General features: G+C 42.2%; 2 protein-coding genes across 3 annotated transcripts in view; one reads left to right on the top strand and one right to left on the bottom strand.

The window, feature by feature from the left end:
• Positions 1-6,075, top strand: part of LOC105397953 (branched-chain-amino-acid aminotransferase, cytosolic) — an 11,010-nt gene extending 4,935 nt beyond the window's left edge. The window contains exons 3-8 of the mRNA XM_038111891.2: positions 109-318; positions 788-1,018; positions 1,908-2,091; positions 2,757-2,879; positions 4,075-4,229; positions 4,699-6,075. Of these exons, the coding sequence (XP_037967819.1) occupies positions 109-318; positions 788-1,018; positions 1,908-2,091; positions 2,757-2,879; positions 4,075-4,229; positions 4,699-4,887 (1,092 nt within the window). The 3' untranslated portion in view covers positions 4,888-6,075. The remainder of the gene's footprint in view (positions 1-108; positions 319-787; positions 1,019-1,907; positions 2,092-2,756; positions 2,880-4,074; positions 4,230-4,698) is intronic.
• LOC105397954 (intraflagellar transport protein 88 homolog) lies at positions 5,428-23,286 on the bottom strand. Of its 2 annotated transcripts, XM_048624880.1 has the most exons (21): positions 22,979-23,286; positions 22,517-22,662; positions 21,994-22,111; positions 21,245-21,349; positions 20,789-20,902; positions 20,578-20,681; positions 20,110-20,219; positions 18,658-18,776; positions 17,706-17,867; positions 15,709-15,710; positions 13,634-13,868; positions 12,729-12,933; positions 12,205-12,364; positions 11,514-11,616; positions 10,928-11,050; positions 10,233-10,341; positions 9,729-9,836; positions 8,511-8,576; positions 8,195-8,300; positions 6,664-6,784; positions 5,428-6,320 (listed from the first exon to the last, which is right to left on the bottom strand). In XM_048624880.1, the coding sequence occupies exons 1-20, from the start codon at positions 23,192-23,194 to the stop codon at positions 6,670-6,672; spliced, it is 2,526 nt and encodes an 841-aa protein (XP_048480837.1). In that variant the 5' UTR covers positions 23,195-23,286; the 3' UTR covers positions 5,428-6,320; positions 6,664-6,669. The 2 variants fall into 2 exon arrangements, with proteins under 2 accessions (XP_048480837.1, XP_048480836.1); XM_048624879.1 differs by lacking the exons at positions 15,709-15,710; positions 21,994-22,111; positions 22,517-22,662; positions 22,979-23,286 and adding exons at positions 16,766-16,893; positions 21,712-21,973 and having other exon boundaries at positions 17,850-17,867.
• Positions 23,287-23,348: the final 62 nt, after the last annotated feature.

Below are 23,348 nucleotides of genomic sequence, written 5' to 3'. Positions count from 1 at the left end.
AAAAATGTGAAAATACTAAAAAGTTTTCGTTTCCTTACTTAGGATAGACTTGAATTCATTATAAATATGTATAAGTATAAATACTAACGAAACACTCCTCTCACACAGTTCGAAGATTTACAAGTAAAACTGGCGGCGCCATACCAGCTGCAACCCAAGCCCGAGGCGCAGGACCTGGGCTTCGGCAAGTTCTTCACGGACCACATGCTGAAGGTGCACTATCACCAGCACCTCGGCGGCTGGCAGAAGCCCGAGATCATCCCGCTCGAGAACCTCAGCATACACCCCGCGGCCAAGGCGCTACATTATGCAATACAAGTGAGCAATTATCAACAATGCTTCTAGAAATAACCGGGCGAATGTTGTTTGTTGAGCGATGTGTGCTCGCATTATCTGCTTGTTATTATTATAATGGAACAAATACTGGCTTGTAGCTGTTATCAATCTCGCTTTCCGAATTGTGATAAGTTTCGGTTTTTGAATTTATCTCAGTGTTGCGTGACCGTAAACTTAGTCAGCAAGTTTTCAATGCCATTGTGGAGCCATATTCTATAAGAGCTTTTCAGCGGTGTATACCTTATCAAACATTGTGAGAGGCCTGTGTGAAGTAGTCGATGCTTGTTGATCAAGAATTACCACAAACAAATACCTATTGGGGTCGGTTTAGAGCTCTAGCTCGAACCGCAGTACTTATACTGAACTGGTCTAAATCAGTACCCTCCTTTACTGAGTAATCTCCAACACCCCAACTCAAAGATAACTCTCTCACCAACCGCCATCCTTCCAGCTATTCGAAGGCATGAAAGCGTACCGCGGCATCGACGACAAGATCCGGTTGTTCCGGCCAGACCTCAACATGGAGCGTATGAACCTGTCGGCGCAGCGCTCGGGCCTGCCGCAGTTCGACGGAGCTGAACTCATCAAGTGTATCGCGAGGCTGGTGCAGATTGACCAAGAGTGGGTGCCGCATTCAGAGTCTTCGACTATGTATATCCGGCCCACGTTTATCGGGATGGAGGTGAGTTTCGGCACAAGTTAGTAGATGTTGATATGTTTTAGGTATTATGTTAGTAAGTAGTAGCATTTACATTAGGTAAGAACAAGCGTTTATGTTGCATGAAAAATCTATATAGGTACTTAAATGATTTCGCTGCTTAACTTGTTACATTTGATTGGCTCTACAATTTGGAATAAATCAATTCTGTTTATCAGATAAACATAATATTTTATAACGTAACGGAAAAACTTAGTTCTTTACTTATGAATGCAGTATAAAAGTAATGTACCTAAGTAAATTCACAACTTCCAACTTTGTATCAATTACATGGAGGTTATCAAAACCTGGCCAAGTTATCATTATCACACCAATGCCTCCTACACTCCATTGTTTTGCTTTGCAAAAGTTTGCCTCTCTTATCAGCTTGTGCCTTCGTTTCATTGCAAAAATAAGGCAATTTAAGATAAATAAATAATCCGTATGTCAACTTTACAGTATGCTAGTATGCTCAAAGTACGCACTATTCGTTTATTTTGTTATCTAGTAAAATTAAATATAATAAAAAAGATAGATGACTCTTCAGAACTGCTACTTGTACCTACATATATCTGAAGAGAAATACATATAAACCTGTACTGTACAAAACAAGTCCACTAGGCCATTTCAATAGGTCACATAATTTGTTGCTTCTATCTCTAAATCGGGAAGGTCTGGATGGATGATGTTTATGCTATTATTATAAGTATTGGCTGATATTTTCGCATTCAGTGGGCGTTAACGGCTCTAAATATCATATTTTGCCCACCAGGGAATCCATTTTTTTTCAAGATCCAAACAGCTCCGCCACTTTCAGTTAATTAGATGAGTGCTCTTATCATTCAGTTAAATATAACTCTACATTTCCCTACAGCCCACCTTCGGCGTGATGGCTCCCGACTCGGCCCTCCTCTTCGTGATCCTGAGCCCCGTGAGCGTCTACTACAAGTCGGACGACGACAGCGGGGTGTCCATGTACGCGGACCCCAGCGTGGTACGAGCCTTCCCCGGCGGCGCGGGGAATAGGAAAGTGGGATCGAACTACGGACCTACTATAGGTGAGTTTAATTTTTGGTGTCTACAAATCGTAAATGGTCGAGGGCTTTGCCCAGCAGTGGTGAACTGGCAGTGCCTGGCGTAACACTGATACTACTTAGTATTTCACGCAGCTTATACAAGGTTTTCCCATGAATGTAGAGTCTATGATACTCGTGGTAGCTGGAAGGTTCAGTAGATTAGACACAGGGATCCCCTCTTAAGAAATCACAAATTATTTGCCACGTTTTAGATTTACAGGAAGTTTAAAAATAATCTTCCACTAAACAATAAGGACAACAGAAAATAATGTGGCTCTTATCTTTATTGGTTCCATAGAAATCGCACATTTTTCGACCATCGCATTATTTTGAAAACAAAATGGCACATATTGCGTCACGTTCTTGTGTTCAAACAAACTCTGAGGAAACATACAAAGTAATTGGCCAAATTGTTTAATTACTTGCATATTATGCAATCCATTATTTGAGTTACACAATAAAAATGTACTTGCTTGCTACCGTTGATATTTAATATTTAGATACACGAGGATAACTTTTTTTCTTGTATGTTACTTTAAGATAAGAATTTGTATCGAATGTGATCTATACCAAAATAAATGCATAAATAATACACAATGTACCTATACTTCTTTAAATTAAACTAACCGTGTAAATGTACGTTGCAGAGGTGACAGCGAAGGCAGCTAAGCTGGGCTACCACCAGGTGTTGTGGCTGTTCGGTCCTGACCACGAGCTCACGGAAGTCGGAGCCATGAACATCTTCATGGTCTACGTTAACGAACAAGGAGGTGAGGATTACAGATAAAACTCTTTATACATTAAGTACACTTAACCAAAATTAATAATGCACATGCAGATCTTCACACCCGAATCATTAAATCGTAAGAGCCTTAAAAAACACTTGCATTTTGCACCTTGTTCGAAAGAAATAGGAGTCAATATCATGTGTCACATAATCGAAAACAACCGATCTGTCAAAGATTTCTATGCGCATTATCAATTTTGGAGCACTGTACTAATCTATTGCTAAGCAATAGGAAGCAGTGTTTATAAATGTATGTCTATAGATATCAAAATCTGTTCAGCCGTTAAAAGTTATACACTGATTTGTCATAAGTGTCCCGACTTTTCAACTTCAGATAGGTTATATTCAAACGATCATGAAAGTAATATTATGTAACTCTTACTCCATGTTTCAATGAATCGTTCAACTGTTTATTTTGAAGACGAATCCAAGTAAATAAACAATAGCCAGAACATGAACCCATACATATTAACATAAAATGCAATGAGACAAAACAAACACGCAAAGTAAACAACATGCATAAAAGGAGTGATTTCAATTATCAATAATGTAAGCTATTTTTTATCGTATACTTAATGTGGTCGGGTGACCCGATGACCGGTAAATACTCGACTAGTATCTGAAGCAAGAACAGAGGTCGGTAACATCACGTATCGATAAAGACTATAATTAACGATAAATCCGGTCATTTTGACTCTTATTTATTACATTACATCATCTAATACCTGAATACATAGGTGATTGGTTAGTCACACTGTAGCCCATCCTTTCTCAATTTTCTTTGCGTATCGTATGGTCAAAAATTTATCCAAGAAAACTATATTTATTCTATATACTTAGCTTTTAGATGAATTAAAATTTTTACGTTTACTGAAATGTCTTACAAAATATTTTTTATCTGTAGTAAACAACATATTGCATACTTATACACATTTATAAAAATCTTTGATGTACCAGTCGTCGCTCAAGCTAACTTAAGTAATCTTATAATGTAAAAATACTTAGTGAAATTACTTTCAGTGGTTTCATCATAAAAATAAATAATATGATTGATAAGATAATTTTTCTTTTAGCACTGTAAACTTATTTAATCTCTGAATAAACAAACGAGATTCACCGAGATTTCACTATCTATGAAGCGTGACTAGTAACTGACGATTTTAATTTCTTATTTTCAGAGAAAACATTGGCGACGCCACCCCTGAATGGGCTTATTCTGCCCGGAGTGACGCGGCGGTCAGTGCTGGAGCTCGCCAGCCAATGGGAGGACATCACCGTGGCTGAGGAAGTCATCACAATGGACCGGGTCATACAGCTCAACAAATCTGGACGAGTAAGTATATGTAACTGCGGCACCGAATGTGGGTCAGACTAACCATAAAATAGATTGATGTTCATAGAAATCTGTTGGGAAAGTCCCAAGTGACAGGTTACAAAGTTATAAATAAGGAAAATGTGTAACACTGAATCATAAAATTAATGCATCTGCCGCTAATCAAAGGCAAAGGTCTAGCCGCCTTCAGACACAATATGAATGGATCTTTTTCTGATGTAATTAAACTATCTTTTATCGTCAACTACTTCTTCCATTCAGGGAAAATTACCACGCGTTTGAGCAATAACGACTCTGTTTATTTTCTGTCGTAATATTCCGTTCTATGTCAAGAACAATATTTATACACAGACCACCTTCAAAGCACCTCCTCTGATATCTACTCGAACCCGAGTAAATAGTCAATAGAGTAAATTCTAATCGGTTAGAGTTGTATGAAGTTAAGAACGTGATTGTTTGTTATTTGCAGTTGCTGGAGATGTTTGGCGCGGGCACGGCGGTGGGCATCAGTCCCATCGGCAAGATCGGCTTCATGGAGAAAGAGATCCACATCCCCACCACCAAGCAGCAGCAGCCGGTGTTCCAGAGGGTCAAGGACACGCTCTTGGCCATCCAGTACGGCCATGTCGAGCACCCCTTCGCCACCGTCATCTCATAGTATCCACACCGCCTGGCCAGCCAGGACAAGTGAACTATCTAGTGATATCTAGCTGCAAGTGACTGTCAAAGACTCCGTTGCAAATGTAAATAGTGTTGTGTTATTTATCTAGTTAGCTACGTTTAGATTGTGTACATAAAATTGTTAGTCGTAAGAACCAGCGGTGCTTTGTGAAAAAATACTCTTTCGGGTAAAATGTTTTGCGCATTTTATCGCAAATTCCCCGTTTTGTAAAAACAATTGTGTCCTGTACATACGGTTTAATCACTGAAGGTTATCGCTTTGTACATATTTTGTTAATAATTATCTCAACTTGCGTGCCGAGTCGTATGTTGTACGGAATGATAATTTTATAACAATGCCAGATACATATTGAATATGTTTATGTAATGTGTAAGTATATATAAAAGTAAGCTAGTTTATTTATTTAATATTGCTATAAGCCATAACCTAATAGAAAATTCATGCTGTAAATGAGTTCTAAACGAAAAATATTTGTTATCACCGCCTATTTGAACATTTTTGGTGGTATGGTTTCTACTCTCTTACTTCGATTTACGAATTGAAAATCCCATTGAGCCAATGTGTTTCATTGATGGTGGTAGGTATTTAATGGTACAAAAGGCAATCCCATAAAAGAAAGACGCTTACGCGTGAATCGATCGATTCTGTTAACATCCTTTCGGGCCATTATGTAAACCATGTGTTCAGCTTATAACAATGAAAAACGCTAGTCCAACTCTAGTGTTTGCTACCGTCACATTAAGGAAATAAGAACTATTAACAGTTATACTTCAAGTATAATGCTCGTGTGAGCGTTATGTAACAATAGTGTCTCACCGCTTAAAAAGCGCTCATGTAAAGAAACAAAATCAAAATGGTGGCTGTTACTTAACGTAGAAGTATTAACGAAGAGAGGAAGAGGTATTGGCAGACCTACGAATAGGGCGAAATAGCATGTTTCCGTCTGCCATTTATCTGCATAATTGTTGTTTCTTTATCTGAGCACTTTTTATAATTTCCTAACAAAAAATATATTTATACACAGACGGATCAAAATAGATGGTTTAGCAACATTCATTTGAATGTGTGATATTTTGTTGCAATGTAATATATGTTTCTAGTCTTGTATCAATGAGTCTGTTCAACATTGAATATTTATAAATATAGAATACCTTTTACACACTCGATTTTTCTTTAATTCCATTTCCCTGTTATTTCGTAAAACTGACCTACGACGACGCACGACACAACACAAAGTAGTTATTATTGCAACACATTTATTCATGACCTTATTACGTATCTAAATAGTCTACATACAATATTAAATTACGTCATTATCAAAAAGTACAGTTTCATACACATAAATAGCATTAATAAATACCTTTCATTGTTCAGTGCTTAATATTTTAAGAACGTGTAGATGTAGGTATCTGAAAATAAACAATATACAGTAAGTAAAATAAGATAAGACTTGGAGGCTTCACCAAAACTAATCTGATGCTATGAAAATAAATTGTCTCTACCATATTGACAGATATTTTCCTCTCTGTCTCTCTCACGGTTTAGATAAATAGTTCAATGCTTTGTTTCACGTGGAATAGTGGCCATTATTAAATTATTAAACTCATATATGTATAAAACTGCCAAAATTAAATAGTGAAGCAAATTATTGCATGTTGTATTTTTTATGTGAGTAAAACGTAATAACCCTGTCTTCTGTCGTAATGAAATGACGTATCTGAGTACGGCAGTTAGTCACAACGCAATACTAACATGGATTCACTCCGGTGGCAGTGGCAGGTCGTCATCAAAATCTTCGGATTTCTTCTTCCTGACGTCTGGGCGGCTCATAGACCGGCTCAACGGCTTCTTGTCTGCTGCACTATCAGCGTACCTGGAAATATCACATCATAGGCATACTTAGATCTAGGTATGTAGCACGTACTTTAAAATGAAGGGTTGCTAAACTAAAGGCTGATGGGTTAACTAACACCCAAGATCCGATATCAGAACTTAACCATAGCACGGCATAGGAGGTACTTATTAGGTAATTTAAATTAAGTATTAATTATTCATAACTAAAGAGTAGTTTAGTAAAATATACCTATTATTGATGCCTCGTGGTCTTAACATAATGATACTAAAACAATTCTCGCGTGTATGAATAAAATCAACTGCATCGGCACGCGTAACCCGCCAACCCGTCATCAATACAGTATCTGCTATCTTCCATGTTGTGCTCTAATATTTCCACAACAAGCTCCTTCATTCATAATTATTGAAGAGAGTAAAGAATGGATAGACCAGTGAACCATTTTCAATTAGTTCAAGAACATTCGATGTATTTTATTTACTTAATTACTATGTATAATTGGGAAATTCCCGAATTAAATTAAGTAGCTACCTTACGGCACTTCTACAGTCGTAATAGTTTATATTCTACCATTTCTTTCTATAAATACAAATGAAACCAAACCGTGTTTACCTAACAGAAGCTTGCCAACAAATATTGCATAAATTTTGTTAAGTATTTATTTATCGTCTGTTTGTATTTATCCGCTATAATCCACGAACCGTTAGCAATCCGCACACTTTCACCGAAATGGGTCTTGCATATGCATGAAGGTTAATATCCAATGAGTTCGTACAACAATGGCTGACCTAATAGCGGCGGGCTGCACTGCGCAGGAGGCAAAGTACTCCGAATTTGTTCACAATGGGGAAACGCCACGACTTACTCGCCTGTCTAGGGCACACCGAGGTTAATACGTAGCTACAGCTGACGTGGTGTTACGAAACTGGGAAGACATGTAATGGCACCACACTTGGCTACTCGTATCAGTTATTGGATGTTTGCTGTATTTTCCAAATACCGAAAATGTAGGCAAAGTTTTGGCAAATACAAATAGTGTCGAATAGGCAATTTGATAGCATAAAGTTTCATACTCCGAGGAAATCCGGAACATTTACCGATATTTAATAATGTAGCTACAAAAAGGATAAACAGCCTTTATTGTATTTATTCGAGGCCGGGTTTGATACCTGAGCGTAGGGAGGGCGCTAATAGTCCGAGGCACTAACGTTGAGTTGCAGAAAGTAACTTTAAACTAATATCGGCAATAAATCTATCTAAGTCTGGCTCTTTCTGTCCGTATACTGTCAAAGCAGGACAGCAATACATTTAAGGTCGACATTAAACCCTTTCTAAAGGCCCTCTACTCGCTTCTCTACACATCCGCAGACGTGTAGAGGAGCCATAAAAATCAGCGTTACTCGCATTGCATGAATATCATTTTTGTGTCACCTGTAGGCGGGGGTGTGTGCGGCGGCGCGGGGCGCGGGGGTGGGCGTTCCCGAGCTGCCGGTGGACAGCCCACTGCGGCTGAGTTGGGCGCTGTCCACGCGGGAACCTGGTGGTAAAGGAAGGGTGGTTCCGTCAGCTGATTAGTAGGTAGATAAGTAGGTGCGAAGACAAGAAACATTTGTCACAGTTTGTATTTTTGTTTGGGAAGAAAAATATTGAATATGGCATTTTACTGAAAAAAACTTAAGAAAAATACAAACTGCATGCAAGCATATTTAAAATATTTTTTATTCATTTTAATATGTCGGGTACTTACCTTTGATATAGTCGATCGGTGATTGGCTATTGCCCGAAGAACCGCTCCCAGCAGACGGCACTGTCGCTGCAATACACATCTTTATTATAAATGGGTAGGTACTAAAACACAGTGTTTTTTCCTCTGTGGCTATTAAACCCTGCTATGGAAACACATATCTAATAGTCATCATCATCAGCCAACTATGGTCTTTTACTGGACATAAGGATATTCCACGGAGCGCCACAGATGACAGTTGTTGGCATTCCTCATCCAACCACTACCTACCCATATCCCAAGTAAGGTTTACATAGTCAACTACCTATATCAAATAAGCTTATTTATGATACGCCTAACTACATAAAACATACCTTACACCTATCTGGGGGCACGGCAGTATATACCCTTGTCAGGTGTTTACGAGTTGACGCAACCATTTCTCCACATGATTATATTTTAAACAGTTAAGTATACGCGATAAGGGATTTGTTTACGAATTGGGTTGCTATGTTTGCCTGTTACATATTATGTATACTTTACAGGCATTTATTATGTAGTTATGAAGTTGTTGAAAATAATGTATTCTGAGTCAGGATGGCAGATAAGGTTGGATGCTTATGTGAATTTAAAGGAGTATATGTTAATACTTCAGTTTTTATTGTCTACTCTTTGATGGCTTTACTTTATGTGTGCTATGGCATAAAATATGGGTAGAATAATCCATAATGATCCAGAAGGAAGTTTTGAAAGAACATGACTATGGAACCCCAGGTTAGTTATATTTATGGACTTCACTAGAATCAGGTACTTAGGCAACAGCCGTAATCTAAAATAAGTAGGTATCTAATTTGCATTATCAGCTAGGTCAAGAGATGAAATAAGTAGAATAAACACTATTGGCATCACAGTGACTAAACAAAACTGATTAAGAATAATATAAACATTAAACACTCACGTGTGCACCACAAATGTTTAACAAGGTATGCTGAGCGTCTACACTATTTTAGCCACGAGTCACGGCTAGCTTTACAGAAAACGCAGGAATGAGATCTTTTATGCAATCAGAACGGTCAATGCAACGAGGTAGTGCATTAGTAGAGCAGTAGCGACTCAAAGCTTCGCACGCTTCGAAGATCATCCGTCTTGCCAGTCTATCCTTTCTACCGCACCTCAGTCTCATACGCACATGCTGAGTGTGCCTCCTTTTCATCTAACACTATTATCTCTCTCCCCACTGACCTCTCTCCTGCTGCTTGGCCCGGGCCTGCGCGCGCTGCAGCTCGCGGCTCCAAGAGGCAGTCTCCGAGAGGCCCTGGTCGCCGCACAGCTTCACTATCAGTTTCAAACCTGGAGGATATAATGTGGTTCGTTGACACGAAAACATTTTAAAATGAAGCAGGTAGGTAGGCACAAGTAATAAGCAACAAATTAAAATGATTAACGCTGATTTGCAGAAAAAACTTAAGCTAATTTCGACCTTAAATAAATAATTATATTACTGCCTTGCTTTGACAGTATAATGGACAGAAAGAGACAGACATACTTAAGTTTAATGTCGACATTAGCTTAATGCTCCTTTCTGCTACTCGGCATAAGAAAGACTGAAAATTTATGAGTTAGGTACATGAGCTAGATGATGACTATGGTTGAATTTATTCCCATAAAATACAGGGTGGATTTTATGAGTTAGCGAACTTAAATCCACGAATCCGACAAACGGAATCATATCTGTATTTTACTTACATTGCACATCATCTGGAAACCTCGCGTTCATTTTCTTATAAACGGTGAGTGCCTCCTGATAGTTTCCACTGGCGCGGAGACAGGCCCCTATTAACAGGCCCCACTGAGGCTGCAAACAAAACCGAATACTTAATTATTAAGACCTTGTAAAAGAATCGTCTAACTTAACCAATGCGCAGAACAATTTTTAGTACCCTTGGATATGCAGGGTGAGGCGCGGGTAGATGTCTAAACCACGCGTCTTCTACAGAATCTACAGTATACTCTTTATCTTCTTTCATGATCCAATTGTTACCTTCTGATTAACATAGGTACATATAAGTTTTACGTTTAGTGCATTATTAAAGCTATCGGTCTAAGGTCGGTCTAGCGAATTTAGGTATATAGGTATATTCGTAGTCTAAACTCGAGAACTAGACCATCTCAATGATTTTTCGTCAGACAAAGCTGTCTTCATTAAATATAAAAAAAAAATAACATTAAGTATACTGAAGCGGCAGTGGGCCGGACTAATTGCTCGTAGGAATGTAGTCGATGGAGCAGAAGAGTTCTCAAATCGATCGTTAGACGGCCCCCCGCGTGATGGACGGACGATCTAGTCAAGCCTGCGGGGAAGAGCTGTATTCCGCCGCCTCCGATCGGCAAGGTGGAAAACCGTAGTGTTCTGTAGTGGACATCCTATGAAGTATACTAACATTACTAGGCTGCAGGCGCGCGGCGCGGCGGTAGTACTGCAGCGCGGCGGCCGGGGCCGAGCTGCGGGCCTCCGCCCCCAGCCACTGCAGCGCCGACACCGAGCACGGCCATAGCGCCTCCACCTGTTGCATACAATAAAACTATTTAGCTTAGCTTTTAAAACACTTTTCTCGGTTCACCCGTTTTTGACTGAACGGACGGCTTCTCCAGATACAGACAATAACGGTCCCGCTGCTTTGAGCCATGCATCTACAGCTCAGACGTCAGCGCATTGTGCCCTTTTCTTAAATGCCATTCTTAGGCCGATTCCATGCAACGCAGGTGACCTACGTGGACGTCCGCACGGTGAAATACATGTACCATCCACAACGAGGAGAGTAGGTAGGTACACTAATCCGCTTCGCACTGAATCAGAATCAGATCTTATCATGGTCACCCGTATCGAATAACTTAGAGATTTGCATGTATTAGTAACAAGTGGCTCACGTCCTGGTAGTGATGCTTGGCGGTCGGCGCGTCGCCCAGCTCGCCTGTTGTACTGTACCTGTGTCACAAACATGCACCCTGTATAAGCAAGTGGCTCACGTCCTGGTAGTGATGCTTGGCGGCCGGCGCGTCGCCCAGCTCCCCGTGCAGCCGCGCCAGCGCGCCCGCCACGCCCGCGTCCCACCCGCCTATTGTACTGTACCTGCGAGATAAATGCGTAGTTAAGTAAAATTTAGTAGGTAAAATAATCGGTGAACATACATTAAAAAAAAACATACGAAGTAAAAACCTCCTCCTTTTTTCGTAGTCGGTTAAAAAGGTGATTCGTCCGTTTCCATAGGACAGACGGGCGGCCGATGCCGTTTTCAGAAAACAAATCCGCGTCGCCGACGGGTACGCGCTCCGCTCAACGCAATGAAGGCATTTACAATACATTTTATTTGCACCAAAAACAAAAAAAAACAAAATAAAAACTATACAAAGTACCAGACAATTTTTGCATGGTCAAGCCAATGTCTTAGTTACCAGTGTTCAGCAGTATGCGGGTCATGTGCGGCCACTGACCGCGCCAGGCCCGCGCTCGCGAAACTCCTGAGCGTGCGGCCCGCGCCCCCCGCGCCCCGCAGCCGCGCCCACCGCGCCTTCTGTGCCCGTGCCGGTGGCCTCTAGGGATAGCACTGGGAATGTGGGGGGGATATACACTCACAAGCAATGAAAAAGTTCCAGAGACATTATGGAACGTCAATGGCTGATGGAACTTCTTCATTGCCCGTGAGTGTATAACAATTACCAGTGTTCAGCAGTATGCGGGTCATGTGCGGCCACTGATCGCGCCAGGCCCGCGCTCGCGAAGCTCTTGAGCGTGCGGCCCGCGCCCCCCGCGCCCCGCAGCCGCGCCCACCGCGCCGCCGCGCCCTCTGTGCCCGAGCCTGTCGCTTCTAGGGATAGCGCTGTGAAAGAGGGAATATTTATAACATTAAAGTATTTATAAATAATGTGCATCCCAAATTACATTCTGTAAAGTTTTTTTTTAAATTTGCACGTCATCTTTGTAGGCATCCGTAATTAATAGCTTTGATATACAATAAACTTATCAAAGTTTGATAGTCTTTACAAGGGCACCGGTTGGTTGCAGAAAGCTTGCATGTTTTTAATCAGTGCGGCAGCGCTTCCATTTGGATACTGTCGGTGGCGCAGAAACTACCTAAATATTTCATAGAGGTATATTGATTACGTTGACGCATAATTTCTCCACGATTATAATATTATTCGATAGCCACTACCTATCGATAAACGAACACGAAACCCACTCACCTAAATCATGCATAGCAATCAAATCAGCGGGATCTAAATGGCTGGCCTGTGCTAAAGCCTCGGCCACACTGGCCAGGCTCTCTCGGGGGTCGTCGGCGGCCATCTTGGCCTGCGCCAGGGCGGCGGTCACTCGCGCCGCGGCGCAATAAGGGTCACTGCGACACGCTGCCTCAGCTAGGGTTGATGCTTCGCTGTAGTTGCCCAGCTGTGACGGGTGATGGGATATTTGTAAAATTATAGGATACTTTGCAAATCAAAAAGCTAAAATGGGTCGATAATCGCTTTTATGAGTAAGGGGCCGTCCATTAATCACGTGAGGTAGTTTTTCTCATTTTTTGACCCCCCCCTCCCCCCTGGTGATATTTGGTGAGGTTTGGGACTACCCCCCCTCCCCCTGCCTGGATCACGTGTATTTTTTTGGAAGTCTATGTAAAGGCTATTTTTGTCTAGAAAAAATATAAGCCATACTCCATATTACAAAGCGTTAAAATTTTTGCGCCTTTCAAAATTTCTGTTCAGAAATACCTCGCTTTTTGACAAAAAAATTAATACACGTGATGTCTAACGAGACCCCCCCTCCTCCCTCGTGATGTTTCGTGAGGTTTTCCGTACCCCCTCCCCCCCCCCTTTTGAGCCTCACGTGATTAATGGACGGCCCCTAAGTATAGAGATTACATTTTCATTGGCGACGAGGATCAAGCAAACATATTATTATATCGTAGGATGCCCACCAGACACCTGAACTAACTACCTTGGTTGGCGGGTAGTGGTTGAATAAGAAATGCCAAAGACAAGTTATGTACAGATTATAGAGCGTATGGTGTTGTTATACTCCATGGAAGAGGTCTAATGACCAGAAATGGCCAATTATTAGGTCATGTCGATTATTATTAAAATCGACTTACAGCATAAGCAACAAATGCGGCATCAGCATTCGCTTCAGCCACCGCCACTCGATCGTTCGGGTGAGCCCTCGCGACCGCTTTCAGGCGCTGCAGCGCTTTAGCTCCATTAGCCGCTCGGATGCCCGTAGTACGCAGCGATGCTAAAGCAGCGCTAGATTCGAGTCTAGCGCCGGCGCCCGAGCCGGAGGCGCCGCCCGCTTCGTAGCCGCGGAGAGCTTCTACGCACCACGACATACTGGGGATGATTAATGATTATTTTTATTAATTAATTTCATATAAATACCTGTCTAAATAAAGATGCAAATTGGTCGCGGTCGACATAAGCTTTGATGGCGTGAAAGGTATGGATCGCATTCAGTGGCATGCAGTGTGGACAAGCCTGTTAGCGAGTAGAAGGCTTGTATATCTCCGCTTAACACATACCTATGTGTTCGATATTCTTATCAGATTTCGACAACATAGGTATGTGTTAAGCGGAGATATACAAGCCTTCTATAGACAAGTAGACGCATCGCAAGCCGCTTATGGAGCGTGTGTTTACACTCGTTCCGTTGATAGTGTAGGCAATGTAACGATTCACCTTATGACCTCAAAAGCACGCGTCGCACCCATAAAACCAAATACAATTCCGCGGTTGGAATTATGTGGAGCGCTAATAGGCGCGCGACTAACTTCTAGAGTTCAAGAATCGCTTCGTTGTGATATATCTAAACGATATTATTGGACCGATTCCACAGTAGTTCTTAGTTGGCTCAAAATGCAACCTAGGGATCTTAATTCATTTGTATGTAATCGAATAAATGAAATACATGAGCTGACGTCATCAGATATTTGGAGACATGTTCCTACTTTACTAAATCCAGCAGATTTAGCCTCACGAGGTGTAGAGCCTTCGCAACTGAAAGATTGTAATTTGTGGTGGCAAGGTCCCTCTTTTTTACTTCAAAAAGAGGATAAATGGCCAAGAAACTTAACCGACAACGTTGCTGTACCAGAAGTAAAAGTACATTCAATTACTAGTGAAACAAATTCAATTTTGCAGTTTGAAGAACATTCCAGTTCAATCAAATTGATTAGATCGATAGCTTATCTTTTCAGATTTATAAACAACTGCAAAAATCCTAACAATAAACAGAGTGGAGATCTCTCTCCTTCAGAAATAAATAATTCGTTAACATACTTAATCAAACTTGCACAAAAGGAGTCCTTTCCCAAAGAAATTGAAACCATAAAAAATAACAAACCTCTTAAGCCTAAATCAACAATATTGCCGTTGTCTCCTTTTATTGACAGTGACGGCGTGCTGAGAGTGGGTGGACGGCTTCATCATACAGATCTAAGTTATAACAAGAAGCATCCTGCGTTGTTGAATAGCAAGCATCATTTCACTAAGCTCTTAATGGAAACCGAGCACCGACGTCTCTTGCACGCTGGGCCACAGCAACTTCTTTGCTCATTTAGAGAAAATTATTGGCCTATTCCGGGCAGAATTTTAGCGCGAAAAATTGTAAGACAATGTGTAATTTGTACTAGACTTCGGGCTGAAACTGTAAAACCTCTAATGGGTAATTTACCTTCAAGCCGCGTAACTCCATGCTACCCCTTTCAGACATGTGGTGTTGATTTTGCAGGACCGTTCTTTATCTCTAGCAAGAAAGGCCGAGGTAATAAAATAACAAAATGCTATCTTTGTTTGTTTGTTTGCTTTACTACAAAAGCAATACACTTAGAGTTAGTTAGCGATCTCAGTTCAGCTGCATTTATTCTCTGTCTTCGCAGATTTATATCTAGAAGATCAAAACCTCACAGCATTCACTGCGACAATGCAACTAACTTTGTAGGGGCAAATAATGAGTTGCGAAGGGTTTACCGGTCCTGTCTTAAATTAGATAGCGAGTTTAGTTCTATAAAATTTATTTTTAATCCCCCTTACTCACCAACATTTGGTGGAATTTGGGAATCATATGTTAAACGTGCAAAGTTTCATCTAAAGCGCATAATGGGCAATGCCAGTCTAACGTTCGAGGAGTTGAGCACTCTGTTCACACAGATAGAAGCAGTCCTCAACTCCCGACCCCTTTATCCTCTATCATCTGACCCACACGACCTTTCTCCTCTCACCCCAGGGCACTTCCTCGTCGGGCAGCCGCTGACATCGCTTCCATCTCCACCAGTCACGCTGAAGAACCCCAACCGATATGAATACATAGAGAAGCTACGGCAAGACTTCTGGCAAAGGTGGAAATCCGAGTACCTAGCGGAGCTGCAAGACCGACGGAAGTGGCGCTCACACCAAAGAGATGTCAAAGTTGGCGAAATGGTCGTCTTGAAGGAGGACAACACTCCTCCATTGATGTGGAGATTCGCCCGGGTGCATAAACTATACCCGGGTACTGATGGAATCAGTAGAGTGGCCGACTTCCTAACATCAAAGGGCATTGAAAGTCGTGCCCTGAACAAGGTCTGCCCTCTACCGCTGAATGAAGAGGATGGAGCTAGCGAAAAGGATGGCGCCTGTGAAAAGGATGGCGCCTGTGAAAAGGATGGCGCCTGTGAAAAGGATGGCGCCTGTGAAAAGGATGGCGCCTGTGAAAAGGATGGCGCCTGTGAAGAGGAAGAGTAGAAGCTTGAAAGTCAAGACCTTCAAGGGCCCCAGAATGGACAAGCCTGTTAGCGGGGAGCGGGCGCGGGACGCGGGGAGCGCGTCAGATGCCTGAGCGAGCGGCGAATGAGGCCGCCAGACACTAGCTACCACGTACCGCGGCAAGCACGCACTCGCGCTATCATTTAACCTCAATTGTATATTTTAATTAATAAACCTGTGAAAGTTTATCATTCTTTTAAATGGACATAAAGTTCCTCCACAGTGAAAGAGGCCTTTGTCCAATAGTGGGCTGATATAGGTTGAAGAAGAAAACATTAGGTTATCTCTACTCAACTCTACTGATTTCTATTTAGGTATTTCTATGAAAGTTTTGCCGAGCGTCATGTCGCCAACTGAATGCCATAAAAATGGTAGAAAGCAGTAGGGATTCTGCGGCCACGGCAGGTCAGTGTCGTCTGCTGAAGCCTCATATCTCGCGCCACCTTCAGTCAGTATATGAGAAAGAGACAGTAAAAGAGGAGAGAAACCTGGCATCCGAGTCCCCGGTGCGAGCGAGAGCGGCGGCGGCCAGAGTGAGACAGCGCTCGGCGGCGGCGGCGGCGCGGCGCGACCAGCGCGACAGCCGGTCGCCGCGCGCCACGTCGCGCAGCACCGCCTCGAATGCTACTTCATGCCGCCGTATGACCCTTACACCCAGTTCCTATAACTCAATCTACCGATGACTGGTAGTTACTTTGTACTTTCATACGATTTTGACATGTTTTTACTTTTGATGTGTCAAAATACATACTATGAAAGTAACTACCAGTCATCGGTAGATAAAGTTATTGAAACTGGCAGTTAGGCCGCGTCCACGACGACAGCAGGCGGAGCGGACGCACTAGTATTATTTACTATATCCCATATATGCCCAGAGGGTCGCTAACGACCCACTTGAGTTTTTTGCATATTTGCACTTAGAATCTGTATCTTAATCATATCCCAAAGTAAAACAACTTGATAAAAAAACTAGTTAAGGGCATATATGGGATATAGCGGAGAGTTACGTACAAATCGTCGTGGACGCGGCCTAAGTATGTATGTAAGAAAAAGACAGTAAAGGAGAAGAGATAGACCTGTACCCGTATCATGAAAATTCGAGCTAACGAATAGAATCGAATGCGAGTGCGACTATTGTCAACTTGACAGCACTTTCGAACACTTTTTACCTTTCGAATGAGTTTCGAAAAGAATGACCACAGAGTACATAATATTATTCTGACAATGACCTATGGAATGATAGCTGTCAAACTTTCGCAAATCTGTACACCGCAATACACCGCCATTTTGTTGTTGACAGGTTGACAGCACTTTCGAATAGACTATCGAATAGAATGTGCTGCGTTTTTTCCGGATAGCTCTACTGGCATCGGAGTCGCCGGTGCGAGCGAGAGCGGCGGCGGCCCAATAACTATGTAGGAAAGAGACAGTAGATGAGTCAGACCTGGCATCCGAGTCCCCGGTGCGAGCGAGAGCGGCGGCGGCCAGAGTGAGACAGCGCTCGGCGTCGGCGGCGGCGCGGCGCGACCAGCGCGACAGCCGGTCGCCGCGCGCCACATCGCGTAGGACTGCTTCGAAGGCGTCGTTCTCCTGAATGGAAGTAAATTACTTATAGTTTCAGTATTTCATTATCACTAAACTGAAAGTTGGTTAAACATGGAGGACTTTTAGTCATTTAGGGCCAGTTTTTTGATCCGTGGTCAACTTTAACCATTAGTCAAATCACGTGTCAAGCATGACAGCTGCATACGAATTTCGTTGGTTTTTAACTATTGGTATAGTGCCACAAACTTACCTGTTCCGGTGAGAGCTCACGTAAATGTCTAATATTTCTTGATTCTATAAGATTTTGAGTTAGCCCGTAGTGGTAATTCACCCTTGCGGTTTTTAGTGAACCCATCTAATCTATATGAATGTATAATTCATTGGTAAGTTATGAGATATGGATCAATTTAGTTCGCTCTCACCGGAACAGATAAGTTTGTCGCACTATAGCCATTTTTGACCAATGGTTGAGTTAACTAGGGATCAAAAAAACTGGCCCTTAGTAAGCTGAAAGGGGGTGACTCAGGGGGTCATTCTAAACAACTCCTTTGGTTTACTAAGTATAAGTACCACTTTTGCAATACCTGTAGAGTCTACAACTCTACACTGTAGTGTAGACTATGCAGCCATGATAATAAATAAAGTTACACGGGAGTAAATAAAGTACCTACCTATATAAGTTTCCAAAATGCTCACGACTGTAGGTAATCCCCGAAGTGCCAGTGTTAGACCACTCGCAAGCGAAACCACTTACTTTTTGTCGTACCTATCTATGTTTATTTGTATCCGAGATAGATCGCAAATCAAGGTCACAAAATACTAATTATACACTTACATCGTCAATAGCGATGTCCTGGTGGTGGGCGGGCGGCTCCACGTCCAGCATGGCGTGGAAGGCCGCCTTGCCGCCCTCCGCGTCGTTCAGTGCCACGGAACACAGCACTAGGTGGAGACCTGGATGTAGAGGGAGGAGTTTTGTCAATGATTGTGGTGATGCCAATCCTGAGGCCTCACCTACAGTGAAACTATAAAGTCCTGAAATTAAATGAGGGCACTGCTATCTTTCATGTAGCAACCCTATATAGCGAAACATAACTGACTTTGATACTTGAAATTTTGCCAGTTAACTTCCTACCTATTTATGTATTTTAAAAACAACTTACCATCCACAAAAAGCTCTTATACAAGCTAGAAGGTGTTAATATGAAGGCTAATAGTGAAACCAATAAATATTTATTTAGATAACGTTATTACAACCGTATAAAAAAACTGGATCTATTGACGAAGGGCACACATCAATTTCTCTTTTTGGACGGCCAGTTCAGTTTCTTCCAGGAGTTAGAAATATTCCATATTTTGCCCTCTTTGGCACGCTGGTCCGATATAACTATAAAATAAAATAAAAAAATCTTTTTGAGTTACACAATGCCCCCTCAATTCACACAATGTGAATTTAGTAAGTAAACAAAAAATATATCTTCAAGTATCAAAATGTTAAGGTTTGACTCAACTGAAACCAGATGAAACCTACAATCAGTGGTATGTAAACAATGTTCGACTTGGGCTCTAAACCTAGGTTTATCGATAAATGAAGCGTTGGTACTAATAAAAAATGAGTTATTACAATTTGTACAATGCTACATACCCGTCATAGACGCTGTACGAGCGTAAACATCCTCCAAATTCGACAAAATGTGTCCAGCTTGATGTTCCGCTAAACATTGTATAAAAACTCGATAAATAACTTCACTAGCTTGACTACGAATAGTTTTCATCAACTTCCTAATTGCAACCAAGCGTAAATTGTTGCTTTTATCTAGATTATCCTTATAATTAATAAGAAAATTAAAAAAAAAACAGCCAACCGCCTATTGACATAAACAATTGTTATGACTTTTATGTTTCTTTTCTAATGGTGCCAGGCTCCTGAAAATTTTTGTTCCTCAAACATTAATTTCAGGACTTTATAGTTTCACTGTAGGAATGCTACAAAGGTCTATCTCTACGTATACTAAGCTTCAGTCATAAAAAATTAACGCTTATCAGAAAAAACAACCAAATTCAGGCTATACAACATTTATGGATATGTGGAGAACCAAGCAAATGTTGTCACTGCCAGTTTAGGCGATTTTTTTGTTACTGTATGTAGGTATGTTTGTGACTCTTTAAGGCAGAAAGTTCTGGACTGAATTTAATGAAGTATCCACAACGTATACATCAGCTCAAAAGGTATCTACAATAACATAGTTAGGCTACTTCATTTTCTCGAGGAGTAAGATAACATTACCAGTCTGGAAGTCCCCCTGCTCGTGCATGATGTGCTGGAAGTTGGTGACGGCGTCGCGGAACTTGCCCATGCGCACCAGCAGCAGCCCGATGTTGTGCATCACCTTCATTCTGGACACCAATGTAATCATCATTAAAAATGTAAAATAAAGGGAAAGGGAGTAACAGCAAGTCCTAGAAAAAGTTATGAAGAGTAAGGCAAAGGTCGTGTTAGTTACTAAAACATAAGTACATAGGTTTGGAGTACCTACTATAACACGACAAACATCAATGCCAAAGGGGTAGTCAGAAGAAACTAGCGAGCGAGCTTTCCTCTTTTCACTGCACATTTGCATTTACGTGATACCTAGGTCACTGTTGGAATAAATACAGTGCAGGTTTCTTTACGATGTCAAATTCCATGGATCGGGATAAGAAGTGAGGACGAATAGTTGCGGAAAAGTTATTTATACTGAATAAATAAATTTACCTTAGATCTTTCTCAGCAGTAGGTGTCTGGTCCAAAGCCATTCTGTACAACTTCAACGCTTTGGGATGTTCACCCATCTTAAAATAGATGTTTCCCATGTTCACCTGAAAATACAGTACTTAGATAAAAATTATAATTTAACTTATATGTATGTCGTAGAGAGTTATCATATTTTTATGTCAATATAATCATAGAAATGTTTAATGGTTACCTTGAGGCGATTAGCATGAGGGAACAGTTTGTTTCGTGTCAGTAGTTGGTACGTATTCAATGCTTCTGTGTACATTTCATTCAGCGCGTACTGACCGGCCAAGTTGCAGAGCACCTGAAAATACCAATAAGGTTTCTATTTTGTCACCTAGGCACATAATATTTCAATACGAACAGGTATATACATATACAGCAAATGAACTTAAATCTCAAGAGAAGACATCTTGACTGACGATGATGAGTGAAGAGATTGCTCATCTTATTAACTGTCGTGTCGGTAACACAATAGAGAGAGAAACATTTATTTGCCAACCAGTACACTGAGGAAGAAAAGCTGTAGGTACTACAGTTTGTCTCATGAAGGATTAGCCAGTAAGTTGTGCTGGCAGTCAGTGACTGCATAGGGCACGCCGGTTGGCCTACTTGTAAGGCCGGAAGTAATAAGGATGACACGTACAGCGAAGGTGAGATCCAGGTTGTGCGAGTCGCCCAGGTTGGCCTGCTCCTGCATGCGGATCAGCTGCCGCTCCAGGGTCGACGCCTCTTGCGCTTTCGATAATGCCTGCAAAACAGAGTAAAATTTAAGTAAGAATAAGTTTTGAAACAATTTTTATCATCTGTTCCTCATTCGGAGGAAAAGAAAAACTAAGGAACTCCAGAGGCAAGCTATTGTTGTAGATAAAAGATATAAAAAGACCGGCCGTGGAGTCTCGAGAATGTGGTAAATGAGTAAATCCAGGCTTAATTTGGCATACCTAACTACCTAATACGTGGCCACGCAAATAGAGCAAGCGCGACGCAGCTCTTTTGCGGTGTCTTGTAAATGCGCGTTTTACGCCCCGTCCTAGAGAGGTTTGCTAAACTAATTTTGGCAATTGGAGAAAGAATATAAACTGGAACATTATACAGTAGGTACTCTCTTACCTTGGCTCGGTCGTGCTGCCCCCGGGGCGCGTCCTGGGCGGCGGGGGCGCTCAGCACGCACGCCTCCTCCACCAGCGCCATGATGCGCGCCTCCGTCTGCCTCACCTTGTCCTCTACACATGACTACATACATGCTGTTACCTTGGCTCGGTCGTGCTGCCCCCGGGGCGCGTCCTGGGCGGCGGGGGCGCTCAGCACGCACGCCTCCTCCACCAGCGCCATGATGCGCGCCTCCGTCTGCCTCACCTTGTCCTCTACACATGACTACATACATGCTGTTACCTTGGCTCGGTCGTGCTGCCCCCGGGGCGCGTCCTGGGCGGCGGGGGCGCTCAGCACGCACGCCTCCTCCACCAGCGCCATGATGCGCGCCTCCGTCTGCCTCACCTTGTCCTCTACACTGGAATATGACGACATATTATTGGCTATATTAGGAGGCAGACTATAGTTCTAAAAAGCTCTGCAAGTTGCAGTGGTAATGGACCGGCCACAAACCACATAAATGCTGAAGAACTGATGACCGTTTGTGTTAGGTACACCACCGGTTCTCGAGTGGAGACCACGAACGGGCAAAATAAGGAAAACCAAAGACAGTGTTGTAGCACTCCTTGGGAGAGGCCTTTGTCCAGCAAGGGACTATTACTTTCATAATGCATCGTGATCGTGACGGTATTTGTAGGCAGCCTATACCTTTTATGGATAGTTGTATCTTGTACCTACAACCTATATGCTATTAAACGATTGAATTGATGTTTGTGATAATTAATGTGAAATTACAGTTATAAGTAAGGAACTAAGTACATACGTTTCTTCCTTCGGCTCGCTCCTATTGGGCGTGACGGCGGAAGCGGAAGTGTACCCGGCGGCGCGCGCGGCCGTCATTGGCCGAGCGCCGGCCGTGCCCGCGCGCGACCGGCCCATGCGCAGGCTTACTGTGCCCTCACGGAATAGCTGGAAGTGTTTGGAGAATATTAAATTTATAATGTTGGTTAATTAATGTAGTTACCAAATAATAAGTAACTATTTAAAAATATGAAGTTGCAGCATACCTACTTGAAATGAAATGAAATTAGGTAAAAGCTGATTAGGTAGGTGGTTTAAAGGAAAGCCTATGTTCGAAAGAGGTTGAATAGGTATATTTTAAAAGAAGAGTCGTAGAAAGAATAATCAACTATTCAAATAAAATTTATGTTGTGCAAAGCAGAGGTCAAACCAATTAACTGTGCATGTAACCTACGCATAGAAAAACGCCCACAAAAAATCTTACCCCGGTGCCCATTCTACTGGGCAGTTTCCTCCCGATGTTGGCAGTCTTCAGGGCCTCCTGAAACTCTTGATCTTCCCTCAGCGCCCGCGTATCCAGGGCGGGACTGACTTCGTTGAACCCCGCATACAGGTCATCCTCTTCATCTACCACCATCGCGGTCCGGGGCTTCGCATCCGTGCCGATCCGGGACGCGGAATAGTAACGGGAACTTAGCATTTCTTTGAAAGATAATAAGCAGGGCAAATTAGTAAAGAAACTTTTTTGTGCGTGATTCAGCAAGCGTTGCTTTGTTGTGACGCCGTTGCTATGGTTACTGGCAGCCCGCGGCAATGACAACGTGACGTCACCATGACGTCACAGATAAGTAATG

The sequence above is a fragment of the Plutella xylostella genome, chromosome 13 (assembly GCF_932276165.1).
Source record: "Plutella xylostella chromosome 13, ilPluXylo3.1, whole genome shotgun sequence".
NCBI lineage: Eukaryota > Metazoa > Arthropoda > Insecta > Lepidoptera > Plutellidae > Plutella > Plutella xylostella.
This window is presented reverse-complemented; position numbering and strand designations above follow the sequence as displayed.